This window comes from Notolabrus celidotus, chromosome 3 (genome assembly GCF_009762535.1).
Source record: "Notolabrus celidotus isolate fNotCel1 chromosome 3, fNotCel1.pri, whole genome shotgun sequence".
NCBI classification, from domain to species: Eukaryota; Metazoa; Chordata; class Actinopteri; order Labriformes; family Labridae; genus Notolabrus; species Notolabrus celidotus.
The window spans coordinates 13,119,622-13,135,440 of record NC_048274.1 but is presented as its reverse complement, the minus strand read 5'-3'; the positions used below and the strand labels follow the sequence as shown (position 1 = coordinate 13,135,440).

General features: G+C 39.4%; 1 protein-coding gene across 6 annotated transcripts in view; it reads left to right on the top strand.

The window, feature by feature from the left end:
* mical2a (microtubule associated monooxygenase, calponin and LIM domain containing 2a) overlaps nt 1-15,189 on the top strand; it is a 35,180-nt gene extending 19,991 nt beyond the window's left edge. Inside the window, exons 9-23 of one of the 6 annotated variants that reach the window (XM_034680424.1) lie at nt 897-1,012; nt 1,168-1,294; nt 1,395-1,485; nt 2,280-2,427; nt 5,575-5,762; nt 6,490-6,593; nt 6,681-6,752; nt 6,845-6,976; nt 7,621-7,725; nt 8,467-8,730; nt 10,377-10,484; nt 12,487-12,667; nt 12,762-12,838; nt 12,920-13,016; nt 14,763-14,898. In XM_034680424.1, coding sequence (XP_034536315.1) covers nt 897-1,012; nt 1,168-1,294; nt 1,395-1,485; nt 2,280-2,427; nt 5,575-5,762; nt 6,490-6,593; nt 6,681-6,752; nt 6,845-6,976; nt 7,621-7,725; nt 8,467-8,730; nt 10,377-10,484; nt 12,487-12,667; nt 12,762-12,838; nt 12,920-13,016; nt 14,763-14,809 — 1,857 coding nt within the window. In that variant the 3' untranslated portion in view covers nt 14,810-14,898. Of the gene's footprint in view, nt 1-896; nt 1,013-1,167; nt 1,295-1,394; nt 1,486-2,279; nt 2,428-5,574; nt 5,763-6,489; nt 6,594-6,680; nt 6,753-6,844; nt 6,977-7,620; nt 7,726-8,466; nt 8,731-10,376; nt 10,485-12,486; nt 12,668-12,761; nt 12,839-12,919 lie in introns of all 6 variants that reach the window. The other 5 variants (XM_034680422.1, XM_034680423.1, XM_034680425.1 and 2 more) reach the window with 5 other exon arrangements.
* The last annotated feature ends 630 nt before the right edge of the window (nt 15,190-15,819 follow it).

Here is a 15,819-nt window from a genome sequence, read left to right as displayed (position 1 = left end):
TACACTATACTGTACTATACTATACTATACTATACTATACTATACTATATTATTCTATACTATACTATACTATATTACATTACATTATACTATACTATATTACATTACATTATACTATACTATATTATTCTATATTATTCTATACTATATTACATTACATTATACTATACTATATTACATTACATTATACTATACTATATTACATTACATTATACTATACTATATTATTCTATATTATTCTATACTATATTACATTACATTACATTATACTATACTATACTATACTATACTATACTACATTACATTACATTACATAACATTATATTACATTACATTATAATGTTATTATGGAATTTTTGTGGGCATTTTAGCCCGCTACGTGATGCTTTTTATTTCTACAAATTTTAGAGTTGAATCACTTAAAGTTTATGAATAATTTAATTATCTATTTATTATTATTATTATTGTTATTATTTTTCTCTTTTATTTATTTTCCAAACCTATTCCATTTTATGATAACACTTAAACAATCCAAGCTCACTAAATGCCGAACCTAACCTGTCCAATGACTTTACGACATGATACACCCCCTTATTGATATTTCCACTATGTAAAAACCTGTTACACCCCTTCCTCTGGACTTCTTATGATTGCCTCACTGTGTGCTTATTACAGACTGTACGTCTTTGTTTTGATTCGCCTGACTGGTTATGAGACAGAAAGTAAAACTAAAGTATGTCAAACAAAATTACGTCAGCATAGGAACTGTTTTTCATATGATGTGTACGTTTGTTTTTAAACTCTAGTCTATTAAATGTGATGTGATGATTTCATTGTCTGCATATGTGCACTGTTACAAAGCTATATTGGTGTGTTTGTTATGTGTTCATGTGCAGCCCTTCTGGCCCATGGGGACGGGCTGTGCTAGAGGCTTCCTGGCTGCTTTCGACACAGCCTGGATGGTAAAGAGCTGGGCTCAGGGACGGACTGTTCTGGAGGTGCTAGCTGAGAGGTACAAACACACACGCACACACATGCAAATTATATTCGACAAATATTTCATTTAGTACCATGAAGCATTGTGTGTTTTCAGTACTTCCTTGTTAAAGTAATGTGGAGTGAATAACGGCATTCATTCTGCTCTTTGTACTTGTCGTGTTTCTGCAGGGAGAGTATTTACAGGCTGCTTCCACAAACAACACCTGAAAACATTGCCAAAAACTTTGAACAGTACACCATAGACCCTGGGACTCGATACCCCAACCTCAACTGCTCTTGTGTCAGGCCACACCAGGTGAGAGGGAGAACAACATCACACACTTTTACAGTCTTATCATAGGCTCTGTTTTAAAAAATAAACATCATCCTTTGGGTTTAATCTCTCCCTGTTTTAGGTGCGTCACTTGTACATCAGAGGAGAGCTGAGTTCCTGCTCTTTGGAGCGAGCTGCTACCATACGTCGTCCTGTCAACATCAGCAGACGAGGTAACATTAACAGGAACCAGCAGATTCCTGAGTGTCATTTTTACATGTGTGAAGTCACACCATAAAGTCAAGAAGGCGGCGGTGAGGACTAAGTATGCCTGTTACTGACTCTTATTTAGTATGAAGGGTCGTTATCTGACTTAGTTACTTCATATTGATCCTCGTAAACAACATTTGTTCTCTTATCTTCCTTTTCTGACTTATAGAAGCAGGAAGGAACCAGAACAAATCTTTATTTAGAGTAGGAGGATGTTTAAACGCAAGAACTCTTGGTTTTGTTGAAGGAATAGTCAAACACTCATATCTCCGTCCACAAGTTGAACACAGCTTGATAAACTTGTTCAAAAGAAACCTGTATTAATACACTAGAGTACATTTATTTGAATCATCCTGAAATAATGATGCGTGTATCTCGATAGATTTACATGAGGCAGAACGTAAACATACCTTCTCTTTTTTAGAATTATGTAATCACAATGCTGCAGAGTTATGAAACAGATTAGACACACACACTGGAACTGAAATGAAAAGCAAAAGCTCTACATGTTACACTGAGCTGTATGTTTGAGTAACTCGAGTCATTTACCTAAGGCATCAAGAACGTACATGTCTGGACAAAGACAACAACGATGTGTACATACCTCAGCTCCTGCTCCCTTATCTGTCATGACTCTGTTTACTGACACGTCATGTGTTGATCTATACTTGCTGTGACGTAATATCTTCTTCAGCAGCCTTAACTTTCTTCAACATTGTATTATTAGAAAATAAAATTATCCACATTTCTTTCACAGAGTCTGAGATCAGACCTGGAAGGCTTCTCACTTGGTGCCAGAAACAGACCGACGGCTACAAGAATGTGAACATCACAGACTTGACATCATCTTGGAGGAGCGGCATTGCTCTCTGTGCTTTGATCCACAGTTTCAAACCGCAGCTGATGTACGTAACAAACACCTTTTTGTATTGCTCTATCCCACAGCCATCAGATTATTAACCTTATACATCTTTACAGAACTGAATGTATACTATGTTTTTTTCCATCTATGAACTCTGCACTCTCGCCTGTAACAGCGAGTGAGGGATTTGCTCTTATGGGCGTGTTAAAAATACTTGGCATGTGAGAAACTCTTTAATCTCCTCCTCACAACCTGTAAAATATTTGATCTTTTATGAGTGATGATAGATTTGAAGATTTCATACCTGGCTGTCATTCCTTGTAAAGCTGGTTTGTAGTATCTTCTCCAAACATTAGTTTAAAGAGTGCAGTGGTGTGCATTTCACACATTTTTTTGCAGTTTATCATCTCAAATGAAAAGAGGTTGTTTGTTTCAGTACCTGTATTAATATAGATTATTTAAGAGTATTTTTTATTGAGTCGAATTGAACTTTAAGTACTGGCTCTTTCTTGCTGCTGATCTGGAGTGGTGCAGAAAAAAGGCTTGTGATACTTGGTTTGCTCTTTTACCCACTTACATGGCAAAATCCTAAAAACAGAAACTATGCCTTATTTCCACTTTTACGGGTTGGACAGCCTTACGCTGCATATAATCAGTCAATGCAACTGTAGATTAGTACATTTACAAATCTAATTATATCCTCTCAGCCCGTAATTATTGCCTTCATACCTCGCCACATGCCACTATAATTTTGTGTGCTCTCGTAAGTTTCCAGGAACCACTGGCATTTTTCCCCTTTCCCTCCTCCATATGCATGCCTGTCAGCAGAGCAGACTGCAGAGAGGGGAGCAGGTTCATTGAGGAGAGAGAAAGAAAGGAAGGAAGAAATAGTGGGCCTCTGTACTTCCAGAATAACACCAAAGTTTGTGTGTGTGGCTGCTAGGTTACTGCCCTTTTCTGCGCATAATTCCTGATGGCGTCTGCACAGTTTAGGGAGGCACGTCACAGCTGTTTATTTTTACTCAGTACAGATAAATCTCTGTCATTTTCTCTTGTACTAAAAAAAAAAAAAGTTCTTACACAAGTTTGAAAATTGATGCACTTTCTGTGTCATCCTGCTGAAATCATGTTTGATGTTTTCAATTCAATTCAATTTGCTTTATTGGCATGAACAAAGACATGTTGTTGCCAAAGCACATAAAATTCATACACATACATTACATGTTATATTCATTACATATATATTCATTACATATTATATACATTACATATACTGTAATGTTACGCTGATGGCACCCAGCTCTACCTCACCACTAACCCCTCGTCCACTCTCCCGCCCACCTCCCTCACTGATTGCATCTCTGAAATAAAAACCTGGTTCACCCTAAATTTCCTTACATTAAACAGTAATAAAACTGAGGTTCTCCTCATTGGCACCAAATCCACTCTATCCAAATCCAACAGCTTCTCCCTCACCATTGATAACTCCTCCATCTCACCCTCCCCCCAGGTTAAGAGTCTGGGTGTCATCCTTGACAGCACATTATCACACACACACCTTTCAATCACACACCAATAACATCACACGGACTGCCTATTTTCACCTTCGTAACATCAATCGTCTCCGCCCCTCCCTCACCCCCCACACTGCCGCCATCCTTGTCCACAGCCTTGTCACTTCCCGTCTGGACTACTGCAACTCTCTCATCTTCGGCCTCCCTCACAAATCCCTCCATAAACTCCAACTGGTCAAGAATTCAGCTGCCCGTATCATTACCCAAACCCCCACCATCCACCACATCACTCCTGTCCTCCAACAGCTCCACTGGCTCCCTGTTCAGTTCCGTATTCAGTTCAAAGTCCTCCTGTTAACATTCAAGACCATCCACAACCTCGCCCCCCAATATCTGTCCGACCTCCTCCATGTTCCCACTCCCTCCCGCTCCGTTAGATCCTCTTCCTCCATACACCTGTCTGTCCCCTCCGCCTGTCTCACCACTATGGGGAGCTGAGCAATCAGCCACTCTGCTCCCCGTCTCTGGAACTCATTGCCACCTCAACTCAGAAACACAGATTCTTTCCCCCATTTCAAATCAGAACTCAAAACATATCTGTTCAAAACTGCCTACTCCGTCTGACTCCAATTGCAGTCATTTTGTTATTGTTTCTATTTTTTCTTACCACTTTGTTAGTTTATATTGTTTTCATTTTGACTTTGAGTTTGTTTCCTTTAATGTAAATTTGTGTATGTACTGTATATATATATATATATATATATATATATATATATATATATATCTGTGCGGTGTCCTTGAGTGCCGAGAAAGGTGCCTTTAAATAAAATGTATTATTATTATTATTATTAGATATATTCATTACATATTATATATATTACATATTTTATACGCATTAATGAACGATGGTGTCATCCATACAGCATATCTCAATGTCCTCACATGATGTGGTATGCACATAAAACCTTCACCTAAAATCAAATATTATGGGATGGTGCGTCCCTCAGGCTGTGAAAGGCAGACACATATGTTTTCATTCACTCTACTCTCAGTCACCTGTCAGTCACATGACACATCCATGCACACATGAAAGTCTCTGAGATAATCCTTTTAAAAATGTAGTGTTAAATCCACTTTCATTATTCAGGGCATCCCAGTTGTATTTCATACTCAAAACATTCAGTTTAAAAACAATCAGAAGCGTGGGCTGGTGGCCTAGTGGTCGAAGCGCCCCACATACAGAGGCTAAAGACCTCATCGCAGAGGTCGCCGGCTCGACTCCAGGTTGACAATTTGCAGCACGTCTTATTGATCCCCTGTGGGGGAAATTCAAATGCCATAAGGGTCTGTTCACAGAATCAACAAACAATAAGACAAGTACAGTCACAAAAACACAACAAATAAACAAATAACATGTTTGTAACAAGTATGCTGTCTCTCTTCAGCTGTCCTATCGATAAAAAGCAAAAAAATAAAATAAATAAATGTTAAAAACAAAAATATCTAAAAAAAAAAAAATCAGAAGGCGAAAAATGATGAAATAATATGCAATGAAATCCCCATACATAACACAGTTATCATATATTTTTTCCATCTGCCTGCCATGGCATATGTATCCTAAATCCTTTTACTCTACTACCTTCCTCTTATTAAAGTTCTGATCTTTATTCCATCAGAGACTTTGACTCACTGAATGAAGAAAACCATGCTGCTAACCTCCAGCTGGCTTTTGACATCGGGGAGCGGGAGTTTGGGATCCGATCGAAGGAGCTGAACACTGATGAGGAGCTGGACAAAACCAGGATGACCACCTACCTGTCCAAGTTCTATGAACTCTTCCGTGGCACACCTCTACCTGCCTCAGGTACCTCACCTTACTGCCCTACCTTAATCTACTTCTACTCCTCTGTACTGTACTCTGCTTTACTGTACTGTACTCCAATCCAACTTACTTTACTGCACTACACTGTTCTTTATTCCTCTCTACTGTACAGTCATTCTCTGTACTATACTCATCTCTACTCTACTGTATTATGCTTTACTTTTATCAGCTCTACTCTATCCTACTGTACTTTATACTCCTCTTGACTCTACTTTTCTCGATTCAGTTAAAGTGTTTTGTACTCCACTCACTTCAACTCTACTGGAGTGAACTCTAATGTACCTTTCTTGACATAACTGTATTCTTTACATATAAATATATAAATTCCAGTGAAAGTGCAGGTGTTGACTTACATTCAGTTTCCTGTGACAGAGTGTGTGTTATGCCGTCTTGTATAGCGACATGGTGGGAACAAGAATCTGAACCTGTTGACTACAAAAGTCAAAGAGATTCTTAACAACATGAAGACAGCTGCCTGTCTCTACTGAAGAGCTTTAAAATACTCAGTGACATACCTACTTTTTTTTTCTTCAGCCTCAACCCTCATTTAACATCCCTCTGACACGCAGCTGAGTGACAAAGAAATGTTTTGTTTTAGTGCACCTCTGCACATTTTTCCACACCACTAAAACACTTTTCTGTAATGTAAAGGCGCTGCGGTTATGACTCTGCACTGTAAACTCAAAGTCAGTCGCGTGTTTTGCTGCAGGTTCCAGAGGAGTGGATGAAAACAATGAAGATTATCCATCGAGAGAAGTCAGAAGTAATAATAATGTGCTCAATCTTGCACTGCCGAGGAAAAGGGTACCAAAGGTAACTCCACATTGAAATAATCCATTTGCTCGAAATGCCCCTTTCCACTTTGAAATACAATGCTTTTTGCTTGTGCTGTTATTTCAGGATGAAAAGAAGTCAGACGGTACAGATGCCATCTACAAAAGGAGGAGGAAATTTAACAGTTGTTTGGAGGAGGTTTGTTATAAATCTGGTTATTTGGAATGTAAAAACCAACACTATGTAAAAAAAAAAAGTCCTCCTCATCTCAGTTGTCTTTCCATCATTAGGCCACCAATCTGTCGAGTAATGGATCCGCAGTGCGAGAGAGCCCAGAGCCCAAGGAAAATAAAGTGCGCTCAATGGCTACTCAGTTGCTGGCAAAGTTTGAGAGCTCTCCCACTACCATCAGGAGAACACAGGTAATAAAACACAACAACATGTTCAGTATATCCATTAATCTCTTTGTATACAGATTAGAGTTGCAAAATTACAGTAATTTTCAAACTTGGTAACTCTCCATTTCAGAGGAATTTATGGGAATAAAGGGGAATAAACCAGGAATTTACTAAATTGACGGTTGGCTCTTAATAGGGAACTTAAATAAAGTTGGGGAAAATATATTTTAGCATAATCCTGACTAAAACAACCAGATTTCATGCAAGTACAGTTGAATATCTATGCTATTCCTCAATCACATGCACATAGCAAACTGCTTACTGCAGGGCTATTGAGACCACGCCCCCTACATGCACTTTTTATTTGCATGTTGAATGGGATTTTGTTGGGATTACATTTTTGTTAATTTTTGAATGGGTTGGGTCGGGGATGAGTAATATTTAACTCAACATTCATGTTTTTGTTCTTCAATGAAATAATTGATTGTTCAATGAAATATTTAACACTTGATAAAGTGCTGCAGCACTAACAGTTCTCTGCAAGTCTGACCTTTTGCTAAAACTACAAAGTCTTCTTTGTCTGTTTATCTGTCATTTGATCTTTCATGCCTTTTCTATTTCTGTGCCTCTTTATTAACTATCTTTTAAACCTTTCTGCAAAACCTCAGTCGGACTGTGAGAGGTCCTTCCCGCTGCAATCTCTTGACCTGACTGAGAGTCTGCACAATAGATACAGACCCCCGGTTCCACCTAAACCTCCTCCTGAGACACAGGTAGTCTGAAGCCACCAGACAGCTAAAGACACACAGAGTGTACACTGAGCACATACTATACATGTAATTTTACACAACCTACTTTAAAGTAAAACTGAAGTTATGCTAATTTCCCTTGAAGAGGAGTTGTTAGTCTTTCTTTAAATGAACATGTGGGTGTTTGTCATGATTGTAACCAGTTTAAGTATTTTTCCATGTTTTTGTGAAGAACTCTGTCCAGACCAAAAGCAGACAAATTCCCTTTGCAGTTGCTGAAGTCAAAGCATTGTAATCATGAGCTACGCCTTTGGAATATTATATCCAAAAAGGCAAAAAAAAGCACATGTAGGTGCCAAGAAAGAATAATGTGAAGTGTAAATGTAGCTGTTGGCTGTTGACTCGAAGGTCTCCGATGTCAGACAGGCCCTTCAATTCTTCTCTGACCTGCCTGAAGCAGAAAGTTCTTGCTCATAAATACTTTACCCTGCAATGATTACATAACTTCAGCAAAATACAGAGCGGACAAATATGTTTTAGTCAATAGTTTACTTATGAGAGATGATTACACGCTGTTCTGGCATAGTGTATAACTCAAAAAATGTCTGCTCTGCTTTGAAGTGATCAGCAGCACTGCCAAATATTTGTGTAGTTAATGGGTAAAAACATTAAAACACACCTCTTGTAAATGATCTCCTACCTGTGAGTGAATCAAATACAGCTGTAATGACACCAAAGCTTATTTCTGTATATCATGCCTTTCAGTTTGAAGTCAGTTTGAGAAAAGCAGCCCAACACTTAGTACGCCCACCTCCAAAGACCCTGCCCAAGCCTCAGCTCCATCCTCTATCCCAGCTTCAGTTTTCTGTAGTGAAGCTCAGACATGTCGATCAAAAGCCCCCGCCTGAGCCTGAGAGCGCAGACCCCCCTGATCCTCCTGCTCCTCCTCCTACCTCCTGCCAGTCAGCAATCAATTTCATGTCAAGAGTCCTGCAGCGCCTCAAGGAGGTGGATGAACACGTCTCTGAGGTGACCTCTTCCTCTTTTTCCATTTCTTTATCTTCACTTTTTGTCCTCTGTCAGCTTTTTATATACCTCTGTTTGTTGTTGCATGCTCCGCTCCCTCAAAAGGGCTCCAAAGTGAATGTTGATTATAAATTATGCCTTGATTATACATTTAGGCTTGAGTAATGTGTAGTCAGATGGTGAAGTCAGCCCCTAAATTACCCAGCCTGATGAAAATGGCAAAAGCAGGATTACAGACCTGGCACAGGCTGAAACAGACACACAGGAGGATTATTTGCCAGTCTGAGTCTGAGTCTGAGTCTGAGTCTGAGTCTGAGTCTGAGTCGTGTGGATCAGGTCGACCAGAGCCGTGCTGCAGCCACCAGCTTTCTTCTGTTAGTAAGCTATTAGGATTTTAAGATTTTCACCAGCCTGCATGCATTGGCTGAATAAGTTAATACGTTTAAAACTGAGGATTTTTTGTTGAGAAAAACAATAGTGGTAAAGCTGTTTAACTTTTTAGCACTTATTTAGCTGTTTTGAGAAACATCACTACTCAAAACACAGAGGAGGGACAGAATTATGCAAACCCTTGCTCACTCTTGCCTACATTGCAGTTCAATCAATCAATCTTTATTTATATAGCTCCAAATCACAACAAATGATATCCCAAGATGCTTTACAAACAGAGCAGGTTTAGACTATTTACAAAGACCTAACATCAAGACAGGATAAGATCCAGTCCAATTTTTACAGACAGGACTCAGTCTGATCTCATCTTAATCCACCATGAGCAGAGCACTTTGCAGCATTTAGAAAGTTACAGCGGCAAGGACAAACTTAACAGGTAGAAACCTGGAGCAGGACCAGACTCATGTTGAGACCGAGTTCGGGGGTTGGAACGAGGGATAGAGGGAGATGAAGAGAGACAGATGATAGTGGTGAGACGGATAGTAGTAGTTTTAGTAGGAACCTATGAGACAAGGGAGCTCAGAGTCTCCAGAAAGGTCTATGGTTAGTAACTTTAATGAGACAGAAGACTTAAAGTAAGAACTAGGCAGACAGAGGAGAGAGGGGGAAGTGGTGATGATGGGTTTGTTGTCCCTTTTAACTCTTCCGACTACAAGACCATAGTAAATATGTTTACAATCACTTGTCCAGCGTGAATTTATGTTTATCACAGTGTTGTTTTGTTTTAACTACTCCTACATTGAACTATTTCCTCAAATTGGTGTTTTTAGAATTGATTGTGATGCTCCTGCCCAAATGACTCAGTACATACTTACAGGATTTACTCAGGTGTATGTTCTGTATTTTGGCTGAGCCATGCTTTTTCAGTTCCTCTGCCAGGTCTGTGTGGCTCTCCCAGTTTTTGGTTTCACTACTGTAAAAGCAACCGCTCCAAGTGGTGTGTGAAATTGATGTAATAAAGCAGCTTCATTTTGCACAGTGATGTAATTGTTCTCCCCTAGACAATACACCCTTAGCTGACAAATCTGTCTTATGGGCCTGCAAGAACAGACAGGTATTTCATCTTTAAACTGTGTAGTGCTGTTTAAAAGGCTATTAGTCTACCTTATTATGTTGTCGATGGAAGAATGTGCGTCTTTGTGCAGAGGCGGTGAGACTCATGGCTTGTCTGGTGTTGCTGTGTTCGTGTCATCCTGCAGAAAAAAGCTCAGACACAACAAGCCAGAGAGTTTCAGACAAAGAGTATAAAAGAAAAGGCTGTCCACCTTACAGGGATGTTCACAGGAGACAGCTCAGCTGTACACAAGGTGACTGTCTAAAGCTTCATTTGTGTGACTCCACCCTGGCCTGGTGTTTTGCACTTCCTGTTTCTCACAGTGTGTTCGTGTGCATGTGGAAAACATCACGTTTGACGATTGATGCATGCGGCCATTTTTTCCTCTCCAACATTATTTTTCTACTCATTAGATTTCTTTCGACACTGGGATATTCTTAGATTCAAGAGTCTGTCATAAAAAGGAGATATTAAATGTTTAAAAAGCGGTCTTGACCGTGATTAACCTACAAAGATTTATCAAGCTCATCTCAGCTCTATAAAGCTTTATAGTTTGAACTCTTTGTTCAACTGTTCAGTAAGCAGTCACACTTCTGTGCTTCACTGTCATGTTTCTCTGAGGGATATTTTCAATAGCAGCAGGCAGACGTTAATGTCAATGACAAATATTTAAAAAAAACAGTGAAACAGTGGTGGAGACCAAAAACAGAGCTAAAGGAAAATGAAAATTGGACAGATATTTTATTACAGTTGACCTTAATGGAAGTTGTTTTATTGAGTGTTCAAAGGTCTGGAAGAAATGAAGTCATAAAGGAATGGAGCTCTCAGAGTTACTCAAAATTGAAAGAGTAGCAACATAATTCTAATCATGTGCCATCAGCATCCCAATGTACTACCTTCATGCTGGACAACTTAGCAACTAATTTATATTATGCACCAATGTTCACACTTATATACATATGTGCATGCATATATTCCCATATATTTCCACTAATTATCTCAATCTTAACCATGCAAAACAAATGCATTTTGTAAACATACTATTGATGCAAAGATTCATTGCACTTCCTTGGAGTGCAATTACAGTCTCATTCTCATTCTCCCTGCGTGTTGACTGGCCTGCCTTCTCTTTCCCCTTACATTAGGGACATTTGTTATTACATCTTTTCTTTACGATGTTGATCTGTAAATTTGAACAGATCTGAACTTTGAAATCAGAATGCAATATGGTGTGAATATTTCCTACATTCCAAAGCTGGCTTGATTTAGGAGAACATGTTAGTGTAACCACAGCATCACAAACCATATAGTTAAAATGATCATATAGTTAAAACAGTGTCCCTCTAAAGTGCTTCAGCTTTAACAGTTTGTGTCCATGATGCCATGTCTCATCCAGTGGAAGCTCAATGTGTAATTTGCACCACAGAGGCAGCACACAGACATCCTCCAGTTACAAACAGGGACTTTAAAAAATAAAAGCATAAAACCAATCATCTAAACTGTAGCTTTACGTTGTCCTCATGTATCCTCTTAATCACAACAGACATATTTATGTTAAAGGACTGCTGCTTTGTATGGACGCTCTGCTTTGAACTACTGTTTCTGCCCCTTGTGCTTCAAATTACCCGCAGCCACCTCAGAGGAGAAGTGTGTGCTCTTGCGGTGGCACTTTGTAGGTTTTTCTCTGCTCCACCCATCCTTAGCAGCCAGCACCAACTCCACAGCCAGATGTTACAGCAGGACTTACACTACTTTAACAGCAAGGAAAAACTCTTATTACACAATACACATGAATCAAATGTTATTCCTGAAAAGCAAATGGACCCGTTTAAACGGGTCCATTGTGTTTAAACACAATCAGCCTTCTCACTGAAGCGTGTGTGTTTATTTATAACCGTGTGCTTATCCCCTCACTGTAATTATCTTACCCACTTTCCTTAACTTTGTTTTTCTCTTGGTTAAATGTTGGTTAGCAGTTGCAGAGAAGTCTGGGGTTGTAGGCCATAAAGTACAGACGATGGTCACCATCTTTAATCGACCCCAGACACAGACCCTCTTTAAATATCTGAGCAAGAAGACTTCAAGAGAGGGACTTTATCCTCTCTCAGTGTCACTCCTCCTGCATTTTATACCCACCACTCTTTGTACGGAGCACACCTCTAAGAGTGACTGACTGAGCTGACTTATAAAGTAGAATTAAGGTGGCCTGATTTGTGTGTGACTCCTCTAATCCTGTTTTTTGTTTTTTTTTGCAGGGTGGCTCACTACGAAAGGCGTTCCCCCCGTCAGGTGACAGGTGTCACTTATGTGAGAAGCGTGTGTATATGGTGGAGAGGGTCTGTGCAGAGGGTCTGTACTTCCACAGGGAGTGTTTTCGCTGTTCTACCTGCAGCTCTGCTCTGAGACAGGGAGCACATGCCTTCGACTCTGAGCAGGGTTTGTATCTTTTGATGTCTTCTATTATTGCATCAAGAGCAAAGTTCAGTGTTTAGGAGGCCGCTTTGTGCTGACGGCTGCTTTAATCTTTCAGGGAAGTTGTACTGCCAACTTCACTTTGATCAACGCAACAGTGGAACAAACCTGCGGAGGAATTTATCTCAACGCTCAGTAAGAAGTTTACATTTCTAATAACAGCTATCCTATTTTTATATTTTCCATCATTTATCTTACTCTCATGTCCTCCCTTAGATTCGTAATGGAGCCGGCGTTCAGGAACAGTCTGCGGCTGACACACAGAGCCCGGAGTCTCCCAGCACATTAGACCTGCAGAGTGAATCCTCAGCAGGTACCTTCAGCTCCATCATAAGGAAACGCCTGAGCTGGCCTTTGAGTGTGACTCGCTCAGTGTGTAACGCTCCATGGTATCTGGCCCAGCGTGCGCGTAGCACAGCACAGGCCCTCACCAACCACCTGAGGGTCAATGCCCAGGACTACGCTTTCCTCTATGAGCTGCTGAGCATGAGTGTGCCCCTGCTGCTTGTATTACAGGAAGTAGTGCTGCAGATGTACACGGAGGCTGTGCCTGATGAGCCGGGCTCCTTACAGTCTGCACTGCTGTGGCTGCAGGAGCAGATCGAACACAGGCTCATGTAGACAGCTGATAATATTTGACCATGATCCCAAATATCATTAGATCTGTGGCATAGCTGCACATAAGCCTGTCGGTATTATTATTTGTAGCTGTGCACAAGCACCTTTTTATGTTTACCTGCCTTCCTCCATGAAACTGTGGGCAGATTTGATCAAGGACACTGTACTGCAGGGTAGTGGGAACATTTTAAGGGTTATTAAAGCTGCAGTAAAATATGTTGCAGTGGTTTGATGTGGGCTAACACAAGTTAAACAGCTTTAGTTGTTAAAATGAAAAAGGCCAAAGTCATTGCATTAGAGACTGGAGACTGCTGAAATCATCATTGCTGTAAATATAACCTTCTAACCGTCATGGAAAATGATCCTGTAGTTAATACAGTTTAACTCAGGCTTTGACTAACTGACTGACTGACTTGATGCACTTTATTCTTTGAGACCTGCCGAGTCGAGCGCACAGAGAACTCTCATGTTTTCATGTGAAGGCAGACCACCAGGCAGGTTTATTTTTGACTGCATATGTGCTTCTGCCATGTGTTCTTTGAGTTTTTATATATATGCAGGTTTGTGTTTTACACAGATGTCATCAGTTCTCTCATTATCTTTATAAACTCATCACTCAGTTTACCTTCAGTTTTGATTTATTTTCCTTGATGTTAAACCAAAGAGTTCTTGATGTTTTGATGCTGTGGTCTGAAGTTCCTTCCTCAGTTTTTAGTTTTACTTTGCTGCCATCTGCTGTTGACTCTCAGAATAACTATGAAGACAACATCAGACATCATCATATTTAACCTCTTCTGTGTAACACTACAGATATGAAGTGTTTAATGATTGGATGCTGAAATGTTTACTGTAGACGACAGAAGCTGATGTGTTTGAATGTGCTTGCCGCTCTTGCCTTAATGTAAAGCATGTTGTTCAAAGATCAACAGCAAACCTCGCTTCATCGGAAGCCTCACAGTTGCTTCCCTTTCAGACACACTATCTAATGATGCTTCTGAGGCACTTTAGAGAATTTCTAAAAATTTATTATATTTGTTGACGTAATTCAGCCTTAATTTTAAGTGTTTACAGCATGATGTGTTGAATTTGCAACATGTTTGTCTTTCATCAGTGACCTTATGTTTCATGTTGAATTACTGTACCTGCTGCTCGTGATGTGAGCTTACAGTTTGCTTTACAGTGCAGGAAAAGGTTCAAGACTTTATTGTTTTTAAAATGCCAAAGAACTGTTTTCATACACACTGACCGGACTTGTGTAACTTTTGTTTTTCACGTCTGTATAACACAACAATCACACAAACTGTAACTTGGTGCCAACTCACAACCGTTGTCTTCGTGATGAATGTCAGTATTTTGCTTCCATGAACATTTTCTACTTTTGTTTCTTTCATCTGTTGTTTGTCTGAGTATAAGATCATTTCTCTCTCTCCCTCTCATTCAGCTGAAGCTTTTTATGAAGAGTGTGACGCAGGAGAAATGACATTTTGAAGGTGATCACCTGCATGGTCACATGTTCGTGTGTCATCCTTGTGATGTTTGTAATAAATGGCTGACACAGAGCTTCTGACGTGACTTAACATTCGAGTTTCTTTGAAGTGAGACTGAACTAAAGTCATAACTAATGAATGGTTTGACTGTCTGTCATTGATCCTTGAGCTGTGTTTGGATTGAACGAGTAATAACCAAGCCTACTTCTAGACCAATGAACTGCTTCCCTACATCTGTTTTTCAAATATTTATAAAGAATGAATAATAAAGTGGAACCAAAGAACAAGTCACTCTATCAGGTTTGTACAAACTAGAAAAAGAAGTCAGATCAGATCTTCCTCACACTTCTTGAAGTAATGTAATAAAAGAATACCGCTGAACTACTTTTTAAATGACTAGTTCTGTCTCCATTCAGTAAATGTTTTGGTGCTTTTGATGGTATCACAAAACTTTCATCAGCAGCTGAAGATGCCAAGTTGTTATTAATTTGTAGGGATTCACATTTCTATTGTCCTGAGAAACTGAAGAATGCACTAATTTTCTGTTCCAAAGACACCATGAATAGAAACTTTAAAAGTGTAAGAATTGATTGGTTAACAAGAATTTATCTTATTTTTTTCTAGCATCACAACAGCTTAATTTAACAACATAGAAGGATAGATACAAAAATACACACATCAGACACAACATTTCAAACACTAGACAAAATATTTTGGTCTTAAAATCTGAAGAAATGCTAAGACAATAATGCTGAGCCAATGTATCAAATGTTTAAGTGAAAGATTTTATTGATTTACGAAAAAGATATGTTAAATTTCTGATTTGAGCAAGCAACATGTTTCAAAAAAGTTGGGAAAGGGACCATAGAACAATTAAAAATGTGAGTAATGCTAAAAAAAAAAAAAACATCCTTCAGCTCATTAGATTAATTTGAAACAAGTTAGTGACATGACTGGAAACAAACAGTTAAACCAGGGGTGTCAGACATGCGGCCCGTGGAACGACTTTGT